This window comes from Sinocyclocheilus anshuiensis, unplaced genomic scaffold, assembly GCF_001515605.1.
Source record: "Sinocyclocheilus anshuiensis isolate Anshui unplaced genomic scaffold, SAMN03320099.WGS_v1.1 scaffold640, whole genome shotgun sequence".
NCBI classification, from domain to species: Eukaryota; Metazoa; Chordata; class Actinopteri; order Cypriniformes; family Cyprinidae; genus Sinocyclocheilus; species Sinocyclocheilus anshuiensis.
In genome coordinates this window covers 1,266,510-1,278,930 of record NW_015554127.1, presented here as the reverse complement: position 1 = coordinate 1,278,930, position 12,421 = coordinate 1,266,510, and the positions used below count along the sequence as shown (strand labels likewise).

General features: G+C 37.1%; 1 protein-coding gene across 1 annotated transcript in view; it reads right to left on the bottom strand.

Annotated features, from left to right (window-relative positions):
* LOC107670182 (teneurin-2-like) overlaps positions 1 to 12,421 on the bottom strand; it is a 613,574-nt gene that overhangs the window by 33,128 nt on the left and 568,025 nt on the right. Inside the window, exons 13-16 of the mRNA XM_016462702.1 lie at positions 9,979 to 10,101; positions 4,020 to 4,225; positions 3,557 to 3,752; positions 2,270 to 2,371 (exon numbers count right to left, since the gene is read on the bottom strand). Of these exons, the coding sequence (XP_016318188.1) occupies positions 2,270 to 2,371; positions 3,557 to 3,752; positions 4,020 to 4,225; positions 9,979 to 10,101 (627 nt within the window). The remainder of the gene's footprint in view (positions 1 to 2,269; positions 2,372 to 3,556; positions 3,753 to 4,019; positions 4,226 to 9,978; positions 10,102 to 12,421) is intronic.

The following is a 12,421-nucleotide window of genomic DNA, read 5'->3' as shown; positions in this document are numbered from 1 at the left end:
ATGATGCAGGGGGGGGGGGGGGGGGGGGGGGTTACCATATTCATATATTATGGGATTTATGGTATTTCAATGTTTACTCCAAAAATACTACAAAACTACTTGTACATGTCCCAAAAACCACAATAATACCATGGTGCATGTCCTTAAAACATGATAATATCATAATACATGTCTTAAATCATAATATCATGATATTGTACATGTCCAAAAAATGGTGATACCATTTTTATTTTCACCATAGTTATTCATGTCCAAATACATAATAATACCATGGTACTCTACATGTCTGAAAATATTGTAATAGCATGTTGCATGTCCTAAAAATATGATAATATCATGGTGCCTGTCCAAAAACATGGTAAAACCATGGTACATGCTCTAAAATATAATAATTTCATAATACATGTCCAAAAACATGGCAATACCATGGTACATGTCCAAAAAACATAATAATACCTACCATGATACATAAAAAAAAATAAAAAAATAAATCAGGTTCTGTTCACACCTGATAAGAACAGACTATGTCTGCATCTAAACCCGAACCTCGACTTTTTCAACTACATTACCAAGAAGCACTCTCTCTAAGTCCTCATGAAAGATGTCTAGTAACTAGCAGTCTAAAAAGACTTCCTGAGGTGATTTCTGCAATGAGAGAGTCTCAAGGCTCAGTGCATTGTAAAGATATTAATGCACACACACACACACACACACACACACAGAGGGTCAGCAGTAGCAGAGGGAGTGGACAGCTGTGATAGGTTGGAGAAAACTGTAATGAAAGAAAATGTAATTTAACATTGCAGTAACAAAACTATTAATCATGAGCTTCCCAGGTGAACAATGGGAGATATTGGGCTGTAGGAACCGCCATTCGTCATCCTTATGCCTCGGAGAGAGAGAGACACACACACACACACACACACACACAGAGGGTCAGCAGTAGCAGAGGGAGTGGACAGCTGTGATAGGTTGGAGAAAACTGTAATGAAAGAAAATGTAATTTAACATTGCAGTAACAAAACTATTAATCATGAGCTTCCCAGGTGAACAATGGGAGATATTGGGCTGTAGGAACCACCATTCGTCATCCTTATGCCTCGGAGAGAGAGAGAGAGAGAGAAAGAGAGAGAGAGAGAGAGAGAGAGAGAGAGAGAGACCTCCACTAACACATAGATCTTAGTTTCTTGATGAGTCATAGAACTACAGTAAAGCACCTTCTCAATAGGAAAGTATGCAAACTGTGCAAATGAATTTTTTTGGGGGCTATTGAGGACACACACACACTTACCCAGCTATCTAAATGGGGACTTCCCATTGACATCTGTCGTTCTCAGCTAATTATAACTACTACAGACTATCTCTTACCTCTTAAACTTTTGTCAGTTTCGGAGTTGAATAAAGATGTTATTTAGTCTATTTATGAACCATTTTTCCTTCTGACGATGGTCCATAAATTAAGTTGGGAATTATTTAATCAAGGTAGTCCCAAAACGTATAGTTAGGTCAGAAACACACACCCATATAACTATGGGTCTAGAGGCATTGGGACCGCTGAGATTAACACACATCTTTGATGTGTTCAGCTCTTTAAATCCCACTGCTGGTGCCATTCTGGTGGCAACAATTTAGTGCTGTTCCTCTTTGCATGTGTTTTTGCATGCTTTTCTTTTCTTTATGTCTGTCTGGACCTTTTTTTGCATTTTATTGACAGACAAAGTACAGAGATAACAATAAATGATGGTGAGAAGATTGATGGGGATGAGAAAAGGACAGAGAACCTCAGTCTCCAGCATTAGCACTATAGCTCAAGATGTCTTTAATGCTAAGGCTAATCCACCGTTTCCAAGCACAGTTTACCCAAAAATGAAAATGATGTCATTATTTACTCATCCTCATGTTATTGTAAATTTGAATGACTTTCTTTTGTGGAATAATGGTGAGTTGTTGCAGTTGATCTCAGTCATTCGTTTCAAGGTCTAAGCTGTCAAGTTCCAAAATGACTTCATAAGTGTGCTCCATTGCTGTTTTTCTAAAGAAGAATGTCACACAGGTTTGGAACGACATGAGATGGATAAAAGATGACAAAATGATAATTTTTGGGTGAACTACACTTTTAAATACGAATTCAATGGATCATTCTCCATTTCTGTAGTATGAGTGACAGGGAAGTAAAAATTGTTCTCACTTCTCTCTGTCACTATTTTTTCCTCAAGCTCTCTCTCTTGCTGTACGACAGAGTTCGGGGTGTAATTGGAGTGTCTCTTACCTTTCGAGCAGTCCATGCCATGGAACCCCGGGAAACAATGACATACTCCTGACACACACTCTCCATTACCATGACAGTTGCGGGGACACTCTTGCACGGAGTCTGTGAAAAGAATGAAACCTTTCTAAAAAAGGCCACTTTGATGGTAATGACAGCTGTAACCACCACATCCAGCTCTCATCTTGTCTTCTCTTCTACTGCTTCCTCCCTCCCTCTCCCTCTCTCTCTCTCAGTTGAGTTTTCTGTCCCTCTTTCACTCTATTTCTGAGTGGCGGTCTCTGGTCATTATTGATACAACCCATTCAAACAGCGTCTCACACCATTTCATTAGCCATGAGTAATATCACGGCAATGAAAGTAGGGCATATCACAGTAGATTAGTGCAAGGTTAATTGGTGAGACACCACTTATTCGTAGAATTCATGCATGTGAATATTCATAGAACAGAACCACGAGGTGCTTATCTCATTTCAAGTGGATAATAATATATATGAAATGGTATAACAGTAATAGATTGACATTATTTAATTATTTCCTTTTTACTAGAAGCATTTATCTGTAATTCTATAGAGACTAAAACCTATAAATCCAATTGTCCAAAATATTAATGTTTCAAAATTGGTCTTTTATTAGACCTCATTTATGAAATACAAGTTTGAAATACATATTTCTGTGTCAATTGTTCGAAAAAGCATGTGCCATTCAATGTCACAATGCAAGGACGTTGCATTTTATGCTCTTATATATATATATATTTTTAATTTATGCTTAATTTTTTAAACATAAACTACCCTTCAAAAGTTTGGGTTTGGTATGATTAGTATGAAGAAGTCTCTTATGCTTACCAATGCTGCATTTATCTGATTAAAACTACAGTAAAAAATTAATATTTTGAAATATTATTACAATGCAAAATTACAGTGTTCTATTTTAATATATTTTAATGTAATTTATTCCTGTGATGGCAAAGTTGAATTTTCAGCAGCCATTACACCAGTCTTCAGGGTCACATGATATTTCAGAAATCATTCTAATATGCTGATTTGGTGCTGATGAAATTTGTATTATCATTATCAATGTTGATCAGATTTGCTGCTTAATATTTTTGGCTTTACATTTTGTTGTAAAACACTTTTTATATAAAAATATATATATTTACATGCTTGCTTATCACAACAAATGTATTGTATCTTCTCATTTCAAATAAAAATGTCACAGTTGGGTGATATAGTGAGTGTTTGAAGTAAATGTATAATGGAGAGTTTAACCAGTGTCAGAGTAACTGACCCAGAACAGCTGTGCTAAAGGAGACCGATTCCTTCTCCTTGCCGTCGTTGTAGAAAGCTAGGTGCCATGTGCCGGGGTCCAGATACTGTACAAACACGGCCTCGTTCAGAACCACCGTCTGAATACTGCGTCTCTCACGGGGCGACTCCACTACGCTCCATTTCTCCTTTCCATCCAAACGCTCCATATAGTCATACTGCAGAGGGAGAAACGCAGAAACAAGGGAAACGAGAGGGGACATTTTTATTTTTTCGTTATCTCTAGTGGTTTGACAGCATTCATACATATCAAACAGTGAGATACTTTGAAGTTGAGCTGTAGGAACGATTTTATCTAACACCTGGTGACTTCTAAAATGTATTTGCAGTTACTGATTGATCCGTTGTTGGGATGAAAGAGGGGTTTTTATCCCTGAAAGGACTTCACAGAGTGGCCTCTCTGTAAATAGAAAGGGTGTGCGCACCTGTGCATGGGACGGCGGCAGCCCTTTGCGAATGTAAACCCCGAAGAGTGCATCCTTGCCCAAGGAGATGTTGAACTTGAGGAACTGAGGCTGGCTGAGGTGCATCAGGGATCTCCAGAAAACACCGGCCGGCACCTCCTGGGTCACGCGCCTGCCCACCTCCAGGCTGCCCATATCTATGCTGCTGTTGCGAGCAGCCCATGGCCCTGAGACAGAGAGGAAGGCATAAAAAAAATCAATCTCTCACCTTGGCTGTGTTGCAACTGCCCCATGTTTATAGATTCAGAGGTAGCTGCTTTGAAATCAGAAAACAAAAGGAAACAGGACAAATGTGTTTTCTCTCTGGGAGACACTTTTATCTGATGGAAGCTGAAAAACACAAATGCTACTTCCTGAAGTCTTTTTACCCATAACCTCACTGTACCCACCCAGAGCAAAGAAAGCCGAGAGTGTATCACGATAAACAGCAGAGAGCCAGAGAGAGACAGGGAATAGGGGCTTCTTTGTTGAATATCTGAGCCTGGTTTTTCAAATGCAGCTTGCAGAAGAACTGAGGAATAACATATACAGATGAAAAGTTAATGGCTGCTTCTACGAAGCTGAGCTTTATTGAAATTGTCACATTATATAAGTCTTAAAGTGTGATCTATGATTCTGACTGAGATTTGGTTTTCAGACCTACACTCTTAATGTCGACATGAAACAGTGTTCATGAAGCATTTTACTTTCATATTTCCAATAATTTGGGGTCAAGATTTTTAGTAAAATGTTTTTGACAGAAGTCTCTCATTGCTGCTTTAGTAAAAACAGCAATATATTTTTATAATTTAAAATAACTCTTTTCAATTTTAATACATTTTAAAAGGTAATTTAATCCTGTGATGCAAAGCTGAATTTTCAGCATCATTACTCCTGGCTTCAGTGATCCTATAGAAATCATTTTAATATGCTGATGCTGATTTGCTGCTCAAGAACATTTCTTATTTTTATCGATGTTGAAAACAGTTGTGCTGATTAATGTTTTTATGAAAACCCTGAGAGCAGGATTATTTGATGAATAGAAAGTTCAAAATAACAGCATTCATTTAATTAGTTTTCATTGTTCTTGTTGTTGTAACATTATAAATGCATTTACTGTCATGTTAGATCAACTTAATGTGTGTTTGCTTCTTACTGACCCCAAACTTTTAAAAAGTTTATATATATATATATATATATATATATATATTCTACAACATAAGTGGGTCCTTATAGGTTATTTGTTCCTTTAGGGTGCTGCGAGGAACCTATTTTTAAAAGTGAAATTGGAACCTGTTGATATCTCACTTATCCTCTACCTCACTTCCTCCTCCCCCTTTTTTTTCCTGTCTCTGGTGTTTGTGGACTCTCAGGCTGACGGAGAGACCTCTTCTATAAGTGAGAGTTCGTGTATTTTCCACCCTCAGGCTTTGGCTCATACGGCATGTCAACACCACCATCCTGTTTACCAACATAATCACACAAGCTGTTATCCACTTTTCATTTAATGGAAAATCCATGGTTGCTCTCTCCCTCTCTGTCTTTCTCTCTCTATCTTTTATTTTATCTCTATCTCTTGCTTGTAGCTAGCGGCAATGGCCGCGTGTCTCACACACACACACACACACACACACACACACACACACACACGAAAACAGCTCCCCTGTAATCAGGTCAGATCTACACTGGAGACCGCAGCCCTGTAAGAGAAAACCTGTGAAAAATGGTGAGGAAATAAAGAACAATGAAAACACAATCAGGACGGAGCAGCCGCAACAGGAGATGAAATAGCCCCCTTCATTAATACAGAACAGCACGGACAGAGGAGAAATGGAACTAAAGAAAGAAAAATAGAGAGCTGAGGAAGCCGGACGAGAATTTCCTTAGGGAAGGAACGATCAGTCTGTGGCTGTGGCTGAAGCAATAGTCCAGCATTATTTCACAACAAAACACAATAGCTCCGTACCAAAACATAGTGAACCACCTTGCTGACTACATAGACAGCTACCTTCTAAGATAACATTATATATATTACTAAGGCAACAAAACACTTGGGCAGAATGTCATAGGTGATTTATTTGGAACACTCTACGTAGGCAGTGTCATACAAAACATAAAATACAAATAAATATAAATATGCATAGCATCCCCAAATTTGTAAAAAAAAAAAAAAAGCAAATTTAATTTATTCAACATTTATCATTTATTTATTAATTTAGCTATATTCATTATTTTAGCTATATTAACTGTTAATTTATCTATATTTTTAGTATTTAATAAGATATATTTATAATACAAATTTATTTTGCAAAATTTGATGTTTTTGTAGGCAGCAAAATTAAGTTCTTAGAAATACATAAAATAAAATGCAAACAATTAAATATATAATGTGCTTATATATACCACACCAGTTAATGTTAATTAAATAAATAATTATTTTATTTAGGACAACTGATTAAAAGTGACTGATTTGATTTCATATAAATTCTGTTCTTTTGAACTTTCTGTTCGTCAAGCAATCCTGGAAAAAAAAAAAGAAAAAAAAAAGTGGTTTCTACATTATGCAGCCAGGGGCGCCGCTATGGTTTCTGGGCCCCCTCGGTAAAAATCGCGTTCCGGGCCCCCTCTCCGTTGTCAGGCCCTTGGAATCGTCCTAACCTTCCCCTCTGTTATTGCGCCCCTGTACGCAGCACAACTATTTTCAAAATTTGTAATAATAAGAAATGTTTCTCGAGCACCAAATCAGAATATTAGAACAATTTCTGAAGGATCATGTGACACTGAAGAATGGAGTAATGATGCTGAAAATTTAGCTTTGCATCACAAGAATAAATTACATTTTAAAATATATTAAAATAAAAACATTTTTAAAACGTAAAACTATTTTACAATATTACTCTTTTTACTGTATTTTTGATCAAATAAACACAGCCTTAGTGAGCAGAAGAGACTTATTTCAATCAATCAATCAATCAATCAATGTATGTCTTACTGAACCCAAACTTTTGAACAGTAGTGAAAATTAAACAAAAACAGAAAAAAAAGCAATACTTGCTGTGTTTATAGTAAGTAATGTAATGTAAACAGAATATAATGAGAATTGTAATGAACTGGAAGACACACACACACACACACACACACACACACACACACAGACAGTTCCCCACAGAGGCAGCTCACTACTGTAGGTTTTGGACCACAGCTATCGTGGAGATAAAGCACATCTGAATCTGAGTGCCTAAGCACAGCATCAAGTACCGTAACAGAATCCAGCCGAGTGCAGAGAGGCCAATCATAAGCTAATGTAGCCAGCAGGCAAAAGCACACACAAATCATTTCACCGATCAGACCAGAGCATCAAATCATCCCGCAGAAGCCCAGATAAGAGCATCTCAACACAATATGCCAGACAATAAGGTAGGATAACAGCTATACACAAAGACGCAGCAGAGGATGAGAGAGACAGAGAAGAAAAAGCAACAACAACAACCAGACATGGCACAACACAAGACTTATTATATGTGGCGCTATCGTTAAACAGAGCAACCAGCAACATCTGCCTCATAGCTGTACTGTAGAATTGTCTGTATATGATTAATGAAATCTCACTGTTATGTAGAATACATTATGTTTGCATGTGAGAGAAAGAGAGAGCGACAGGGAGAGAGCGAGAGAAAAGTCATATTTGTATGGATGGAATTGACACCAACATGCTGAGGGGTTGAGATTGAAACACTTGAGATGAAGAGCTGTTTCAAAGCGCACAATCTCACCGTTACCCACACACTCACACAAAAACACAGCAAAATATTATGCCACATAATCTATATGTATTCACAGAGTTAGATATGTTTACACAGCCCTGAGGATAGAGGAAATTAATAATTAGACAATGTGAAAATGTATTTACTCTGTTTCAAATAGCAATAAATAACCTAGGTTTTGCCTTCTAAGACAGCATCCTAACCTTCTACCCTCACTAATTTGGAGGACGCTACGTAGGCAGCAACTCTGTGTGCCAAACAAACTGAGCTTTGCATGGGAGACTTGACTTGCAATTGATTTCAATGGAGCATGATATTAGCAAGTTACTAAGCAAACACAGCTGTATTATAATGAACATAATACCCAAAACAAGCAAATGTAGGGGAAAAAAAAAAAATCTGATTTAAAGTACACTGATCTTTTTTTTCTCTTTCCTTGTCCGCCATCTTGGATGTTGTGTTTCACTAAGCTCCGTGCAATGCATTCTGGGATTGCCCTTTTTAGAATGTATTTATTTATTTGTAAAAGTTACATGTGACGCTGACTTAAAATTTGCTCAAAATGAAGTGTATTAAGTAGCCTACTTGATGACTTGCTGCCTCTGCCACTAGGTTTTAAGTGTGTGTGTTTAAAGATGACTAGTCCCTTCCTGTTCTAAAGAAGAAGAAAAAATAACAGACTGTGTTGTCCTTCATACAGAGGTGATGTGGTGTTTTCTAGGACACTTCCTTTGAATCTGTGAGTGCGTGAGATCAAGTCAGAGACAGCCAGTGAGAGCTGGAGAAAAGAGATGGGTGAGCAGCCAAAGGGTTGTGTAAGTATGGAAGTACACGAGTGCTTGTTTACAATCTTCATCAATTTTATTCGAAAGTTTGATTCCTGATTGGAAAAATCTGAATTGTCAGTAGATTATGAAGATGTGCTAATTATGTAGGATTACTACCATAGCCTACTCAAATTGTTATGCATGTAATACCTGGATGATCAAGTATACTTTTGGCAAAATTTTCAGTAAAGAAGATACAGTAGCACACTGCGCAGGATACAGTATCCCACATTGCAATGTAAATGACTTGACCTTCTGTCTCCAAAATAGTATTAGTTGTGTTTTTAACATCTTTGTCTTGAATTATTAATTGATTGAACCACCAGGGAATTGTGCTTGTAAACAAAATTGGATTAAAAATGCAAGATTTTAATGTCTGACTTTTATTACCACTATTCACAGAATTAAATGTGTACTACTATCTAGAGCTTTTCACACAAAAATAGTACATTTTTGGTCATTCAAACCCCCAGATAAAAGGAATCTTGGGTTGTCGTGCTTCACGTTTCTCACTACTCATAAACCTGGGGTTAAGAATTAATCCTGGGTAATCATAAACTGAAGTTTCAAACCGTACATTCACAAACCCCGGGTTAACGATCTAATTTCAATAAATGAATGCAGCATGAAACCTGTTTACATAAAGGCACTACTATTGCACATCCTCATATTATATATTGCCTTGTATTATTAAGTTTTTCCTTTTTGAACTATAAATGTGAGAATAAAATGGCCACTTTTTCACTCCAATTGATGCATTTTCCATCATTTAACCTTTTTTCTTCTCAATCAATGAAACTACTGTTTATACAATGTTCAGTGTTTCTGTGACTGTCCAAAGCATGCGATACAACGAAACACGGATACAAAGCATCTAGTCGTAACATTCGAAGACTGCACAGCAATCCAAGTAACGTGTGAAACATTCCTTTACCCATGGTTTAAAGAGGGTTTTAAAATGACCCAGGGTTAGGAAGCGCAATGTGAAAAGCCCTTTTGACATGTTTCTCGTTGCGTAACACATTTTGTAAAATAATCAACTCCCCAGCACTACTGTCCCACAATGCCTTGCTGCTCTACCTAATCACATGGTTACTTGGTTTCTTATGAATTGTCACACGGCTAAATAAAATGAAGCCCAGAGAATAATATCCCTTGTCGATCGTGGAAGCAGGCAGAGAAGTGTGTGTGGGCATAAATGTGCTGTCATGATGGGACCTCAGTGTGCGACAGAGAAGCAAATTACTAAACACAAATCCCCCCCCCCCTTGTGTTATTCTGTTACAATCCTGACATTCTTCTCATCGGAAAAGAGCGCGGGACTGCAGCGTGCTGTGAGGCTGTGCTCACCTCTGCCTCCAGAGGGCGCTGTTGCTGCGTCACTGTTGCTGGGCAGCCCGGCTCCCAAGCCGTTGTTCAGCATGGGACCAACCACAGGTTTCAGCTGCCAGTTCAGCCCCAACAGATTCATGGCTGAGAGAGAAACAGAGCAATAGAGAGAGACAGGGAAAGAAAGAGTGTAAACAGTGTAGGTAAACGAGAAGAGAAAGGTAGCCAGAAAAAGAAAAGCTTGAGGACTTTGCAAAGGTGAATCTCTACTGCTGTTTCATTGTAAGAGCACAAATGATTTAAAATGAAACAAAATGCTACATCTAAAATGTATAATATTGATCTGTTAAACCTGGTACAGACAGGGAGAGGCTGCAAGATAAAGTAGTTTATTTTGTCCCAGAAAAAAAAAAAAAAAACCCAGACAGACTATAGTCATTTTTATTGATTGCATGACTGATTGATGTTGACTGACCGAGAAGCCATCTGTCACTCATAGGACACTTGCATTTGATCCTCAGTCTGATATATGTCACAGCGGCAAGTGTGCATGTATAAAACTAGTCTCAGTGTCTCTGCAATCCTCGTGCAATCCTCCTTATATCAGAAATCGAAATGTAAAAAAAAAAAAGTTCCCTGACTACAGCAATAACTCTACAATATTATTCAAACTCCATTTACACCAAATTTGAACAGTCATCATTTAAAAATTCAACATATGACCTGCTGCCTGCATGTTTAGTTATTAAAGGGATAGTTCACCCAAAAATGTCGACAAAAATGTCAACAGAAAATTCTGTCATTAATTACTCACCCTCATGTCGTTTCAAACCCGTAAGACCTTCGTTCATCTTCGGAACACAAATTAAGATATTTTTGATGGAATCTGAGAGCTGTCTGACCCTGCATAGACAGCAATACAACTGAAATGTTCCCAAGTCCAGAGACGTAGCAAGGAGATCGGTAAAATAGTCCATGTGACATCAGGGGTTCAACCGTAATTTTACGAAGCTACGAGAATACTTTTTGTGCGCAAAAGTAAAAAAAATAACGACTTTATTCAACAATTCGTGTCCTCCGTATCACCCTGTAGCGCCATTTTGGAGAGTATCAGCTGGAGGTAAACAGCGTATGCTGTTCTGTGTCAGCTGCGTCACTCCGGATCTGTTTCCTACGTTGTTGTGATTTGACCTGATGTCACATGAACTACACTGTAAAAAAAAATCTGTGACATTTACGGTAAAATACCAGCAGCTGTGGTTGCCAGAACTTCACCGTAAAAAATACGGTAGCAACATTTTAGGTTTTACAGACTTAACTTAAATTCACAATAAAATACCGTATTTCATTAACTGATGTAATGTTAATAAACCAACATATTGAAGTGTTAATATCTGTTTTGAACCATTGTAATGCACTGACAACCACCAAAAACTGGTGGTGATGAGAAAGTCACATGATGAACCGAAGCTCATCACAAACAGCTTATCACAAACAGCTTTTCTACGAGCTGAGGTAGGCAATACTTTTATATAGAAGGTGCACAGTGTCATTCACACAAACACTAAACCCCATCATGGTGACACACATGATACTGAAATAATGCAATAAACATTCATTTAACAACATTAAATGTAAGATTAAACCCTAATGTATGCAACTGATAAGAAAAAACTAAGAAAAAACATGTTATTTCAACAAAAAAACATCAAATATGATGCGTCATGCAGGGAATTCTGGGAGTGTCAATTTACGGTTTTTCATTGTAAATTATACAATGACTTTTTCTTTTTCACTTCCAAAAACATTAATAATTAATGACAGAATTTTAATTTTTAGGTGAACTAACCCTTTAAATATTTTAAATATTAAATAACGTAATAATGCTTTTAGATACATACTGCATACATTTTTTTTTTACAATTATTTTTATTTACAAAAAAACAAATTAACACATTGTATTGAATGTGAAATTTTGAAGTAGAAAGACTGAAATAGTATTTTCTTGTAAAACATACTCCAATCATCTTTATTTACAAAAAAAAAAAAAGCCCCCCAAAAAAAAGGATTCCATTTCTATTGATTACTGCCTTCTGCATTATAATACATATAAGGATTATAATACATTATAATGGACATAATAATCCATTGCATGTTATTGTAAATAATTGCAGTATTATAATAATTGTCAATTATAATGCATTTTAATATTTACCTATTCCAGGTCACATTTTAAATGGTGTAATGTGTTACAGCACAAGATCAACAACAAATTTGCTGTACTGTTTTATGTGTTAATTAATTGTAGTTCCCTTTCAAGGGAACTTCGAACTGCGTCCTCTAGGAGTCACTATGGGGAACGCCTCGTCGTGACCCGTGTCTGAAGCATACATTGAAAAAACACCAAAAACACGTTGGCCGGCGACAGCCATGACGTCACTACCGGTGCAACTATAGTATAAAT